Source organism: Protobothrops mucrosquamatus, unplaced genomic scaffold (genome assembly GCF_001527695.2).
Source record: "Protobothrops mucrosquamatus isolate PMUCROS unplaced genomic scaffold, P.Mucros_1.0 scaffold3575, whole genome shotgun sequence".
Classification (NCBI taxonomy): Eukaryota; Metazoa; Chordata; class Lepidosauria; order Squamata; family Viperidae; genus Protobothrops; species Protobothrops mucrosquamatus.
Window position 1 is genome coordinate 1,011 of NW_015389540.1, and position 5,165 is coordinate 6,175.

At 38.5% G+C, this 5,165-nt stretch overlaps 1 protein-coding gene across 1 annotated transcript in view; it reads right to left on the reverse strand.

Annotated features, from left to right (window-relative positions):
- Positions 1–905: 905 nt before the first annotated feature.
- The window catches only part of LOC107297895 (N-terminal EF-hand calcium-binding protein 3-like), a gene marked incomplete at its 3' end in the record, with an annotated part of 70,734 nt that continues 66,474 nt past the window's right edge, over positions 906–5,165 (reverse strand). Inside the window, exon 6 of the mRNA XM_015827251.1 lies at positions 906–977. Within this exon, the coding sequence (XP_015682737.1) occupies positions 906–977 (72 nt within the window). The remainder of the gene's footprint in view (positions 978–5,165) is intronic.

The window sequence follows — 5,165 nt, forward strand, 5'->3', positions numbered from 1 at the left end:
TTCACCAAGTCATCTTCTGAGATGAGCCATGTATAGTATATGCATAAATCCGCATCTGTGATCCTGCAGAATACAGATTAATCTGATGCATCTGTAAATAAAAGTCTGTTGAATTCAACCAGAATTCAGACAGTAGATTCTAGTCTACCTTCTGCCTACCTCTGTCCTAGATCTTCTCATTATTTCTGCCAGATGTTAATCAGAGCAATCAGATGTTAATCAGGGTATTCCCCCCCCCTCCAAATGTGAAAATAGCATGTTAGTAAAAAAACAGGTTAGACTCTATCTAGTGCAAAAAAGTGCCCAGTCTAAGCTGTAGCACAGGGTCAGAGAGAGGCTCATGATATCTGAGGAAAGAAGGGCGTCATTTATTAGGAAGTTTCTGTTTTGTTTACAGGTCAAGGTAGTGCTGCTGCCTCCTCTTGGAAAACTGTCTCATGGTTCAAAAGTCCTCCCCCTGTTCTCCTTTCCCCTGGGAAACAGGGTAAATATTTACAGCCGACCAGAGCTGAGGGGCTGCCGTGGAGACAAAACCAGCCCCTCATTGCCATTTCCCTCAGCAGCACGGCGAGGAGGAGGAGATTGCGAAATGCGGAAAATGCGGAGACTGCTCACATTGTTTTTCTTGGTCGAGGCGGAGAAATCAACGGCAGATGGAGATTCGCCGATTGCCAAGAATAAAATCAAGCATTGGTACACCATACATCCAATAGGCATGAAGGGACAAACTGGCCTGTGAACGAACATCTTATGTTGCCAAATCAATGGCTGGAAATGAACACCTCCAAAACATGGGAAGGCAATAAACCACCTTGAGCATCTCAAAAGTCTTGTCATATTTTGTATGCTCTCAAGTGGGTGCATACGTAAAAAAAAAACCTGAATGCATTGGGGGGTTTTCTCACATGCATAGACTCTTGTATTTTGTTGACAGTTAATGATAACATGACATAACACTCATTGTGGTCACTGATGCACTGCAACATAACAAACAAAAATTGAAAGGGGACAAAAATTGAATCTTATTGCAACTATGTAGTCATGTATTAGAGGTATCAAAGATACTAAAAGTTAAATTGATAGAGTACTGATTAAAGTTATGCTTTAAAGGGGTACATTTTGTACATTTCTACTTATTGGCAGACAAGAGGCTTCAGTTAACATTCTTAGAGATCAACAGCAGATGACAAAAGCTTGAAGATTCTTGAGAATTTTATTTCCTTTAGGTCTTTTCATATTGGATTTTATATTGTGTGGTCTTTGGTGCTCTCTGAGCTTGGTTGTTTTCTTGCAGATGTTTTATTACCAAACTAGGTAGCATCATCAGTGCTAGAAGGGAGAGGGGTTTGCTCTCATATACTAGTGGCTTGTCATGTTACTATTGGTGGGAGTGGTTTTAGTGGTTCTTGATTAGACTGTCCTTTACTATTAACTTGTTTGTCTGCATTGTTAGCTTTTTGATTGGGATATTTACTTCTTGATTGTTAATCTAATGTTAATCTTGATGTTTGGTCTTCTTGTTTCCTTTTTGGCTTTTTAATTGTCTCTTTTGAATTCACTAAGCTTAGGGAGCACTGAGGACTGTCTCATGGTTCAACCCTGCAGTTCAACCCTGAGCTACAAATATTCTCTTCTATCAGATTTTATATTGTCTCATGGGACAAACAACTATCACAATCACATGATTTCAAAGGCAGGATGAGGAGGATCAACAAATAGAGATTCACTCTAGAACCTATGGAGATGTGGCTGCACAAACCATCGAATATTTTAAAATGTATAGCTGTGTTTTATGAAGACTCTTTTTGAATTGTTAAGATAGCTATGACTTTTACCAGGCTCATATGTTACCTGCACTGCGCTTAGGGGCCGGCGCACTGTGGCTGCTGCTGGACACTGTTGGCCCCCATGTGCTTGCTGCCTCTTGTGCGCATGCCAGGGAGCAGGGCACCTGGCTAGGCTGATCACTCTGATACCATGTTTCCCCAAAAATAAGTCCTAATGCATCTTTTGGTGCAAAAAGAAAAAGACCAGATCTTATTTTCGGGGAAACACAGTATTACATTAATTGAAACACAACCCACCAGATTAGAAATTGAATTATGTTAATACAGGTAGTCCTTGATTTACAGCAGATCATTTAGTGACTGTTCAAAGTTACAACAGCACTGAAAAAAGTGACTTATGACCATTTTTCACACTTATGATCATTACAGCATCCTCAGGTTCAGGTGATTTATATTGAGACACTTGACAACTGACTCACATTTATGACGGTTGCAGTGTCCCGGGATCATGTGATCACCTTTTGCGATCTTCTGACAAGAAAGTCAATGGGGAAACCAGATTCACTTAACAACCATGTTACTAATCTAACAAATGCAGCAGTGATTCAGTTAACAATTGTGACAAGAAAAGTTGAAAAACATAAATTTTGGGCTCAATTGTGGTCGTAAGTTGTGGACTAACTGTGCAGAGATCTAATATTTCAATAAATATCCAAACTACCGAACACACAAATTCACATTTCAACCCATTTTGTGACTGCAGGATTCTTACATTTTATTTCAGTCTTTATAAGAACAGCTAGGCAATTGCAAGTTGATTTGTAAATTTATATATTCTGGATATAAGATTTGTAGCTGTCAGGGACACAGAACAGGTGATGATTAAGAGACTGTGCCTTACTTGAGATTTTGGAATCCAAAGCATTTTATACCCATTTGGGTTAATCCACCTCAGGTATGTATTAAGTCTCGAGCACAATAGTTCTTACATAAAGTTCTTAATTTTCTGGAAGAGAAGCTGAATTTGAAAATGCCAGCATGTGTTTCATGATTTAGATCAGGGTTAGGCAACCTTGGTTCTTTTATGACTCGTGGACTTCAACTCCCAGAATTCCTGAGCCAGCATGGCTGGCTCAGGAATTCTGGGAGTTGAAGTCCACAAGTCATAAAAGAGCCAAGGTTGCCTACCCCTGATTTAGATCCTGAGCAGAGAATTGGATTAGAAGACCTCCAAGGTCCCCTCTGACTGTTATACTATCACTGAAAGATGGTACTTTTTAAAAATAAACAATAAACCATAGATTCCATCAACTCACAGGGGTTTTCTCTGTGGTTAAGGCTCAGCCAAGACATTTTGCTGCCTGAGGCACAGTAGAAAATATCCTATTCTCCCCCAAGTTAAGATGCTCTTGAACCTAAATTAGGCACACATGGAGACCCTATCTCAAAATGTAACTTTCCATTTCTATCAGCAAAAACCGAGTGCTAAAAAAAACATTGTAGATAACAATTTGTTGCCTTTCTGTGACATTCGATATTTACCTTTCTAGGAAACTGCCTTGCTGATTTAACAGTAACACTAGGCCTGCCTGACGCCTGATCAATGCATGAGCTTCTCTATTCATTTTTAATTGGTTTTTGCATCCAATGCAAAATTTTACAAGCACCATTTTCTAGAAATCTCCTCACATCTACAGACCAGAAATAATGTGATTGTGAAGAAACCATTCTGCAGAAATTCTTTTGCAAAAAGGTTGTGTATACACAAGCATGTACTTATGTTGTGCATTTTTGTGGAAAGAGGGAAAGATAGGCATGTATATCCTGAAGTCTACCAGAAGGAAAGAAGATATATTTCAAAATGGAAATGCATATATATGTAACGTATATAAACGGTAACAGTATGTTTGCCTGACCAATGTACTGCTGAACCTATTTGTGCCTTCCTTTTTTCCCATACATTTTATTAGCCAAGCATTAACAGGGCTCCTCAGCCAAAACATATACCTACCTATGCCATAAAATTCTCAAGACACATGGCTACAGTTGCACTTTGTACAACTGTACAGTTGTACTTTGATCTCACTTGGGACTTGACAAAGACTGGTACATGGAGGCTGGACCACTAACATTTTTGACAAGGTCTCTGATGATATTTTGTTTGGATAAAATGAGCTAAAGAGTATTGTGGTCTAGAAGATTTGCAATTGTTTGAATAATTGTGCTTGTTAAAGGTGCTGCATCACTCTAACAGAAATAATAATTGAAGTCCTGCAGGGCTCCATTGTCAGCCTGTGCTGGTCAACAAATTTATAAATTATAAAGATAGAATGGAAAGGGATGGGATGGGATGGATACTTATTATATTTGTAGTTGATATTAAAGTAAGGTGATCAGCCAGCAATTTAGAGGGTAAAATCTTGATTTCAAATGATTCTGGCAGGCTTGACTGCTGGACCAAATCCAGCAGGCTGATGTTCAATGGTGACAATATAATGCAATGTCTTGACCTATAAGATTCTCTTCCAACTCATCTCTCTCCTTCCTTCTCTCCTGCCCTGCCTCCCTCACACAATTTTCAAGCTGTTTCTTCTGACTGAAGTTCACTGCATTATGGACTGCTCCTACACAATTTATAAGTGGATGGAAATAAATAAGAAAGTGGTGGGAACCAGTTTATGGAATGCCAACTATGACACATGGAAGCCTTTCCTCTTTACTTGCTGAGGCATTTCATTATTTTATAACTGGTTTTCATGTTATTATCTAGATCATACTAATAATACAGCCACTGTGTCTAATTACAATATGAGTGAATATTGTAATAATATAATATTATACCTGGCTTTTTAAAAACAAAAATATGATTATTCATTATGAAATATTAAGATTGGAACTAAACATTGGATTTATTTTATATCCAAGCTTTCCATTAAGAGCTCAAGTTTGCATAGATACCAGATCTTTTCTGCATTTTTCCCACAAGAAGCCTGTGGAATAAGCTGGACTGAGATAGAGAGACTGGCCAAGGATTCACTCACTGAATCCTTGATTGAGGATGAATTTGAATCTAGGTCTCCCCTGTCCTAGTCTAACTACTACATCACTTGATTTTTACCAGTTTCTGAATAGGAGTCTACCTGGAAATCCTGGATTTTTGTGAAGAAAAGATGGGGAGCAAACTAGTTGGATAAAAATAACACTGTTGAGTCAGATATCAAATAGAACTAATATGTTTGAAATATGTATGAAGAGAAGGGAAAGAAGGCATGATAGAATCTGATGACATCATAAAAGTGAATTCTTGGGGCGGGGGAACCAGTGGAATCTAAGAATTCCTAGTGAGCTTGAATATCTTCATCCATCAACTACTGATTC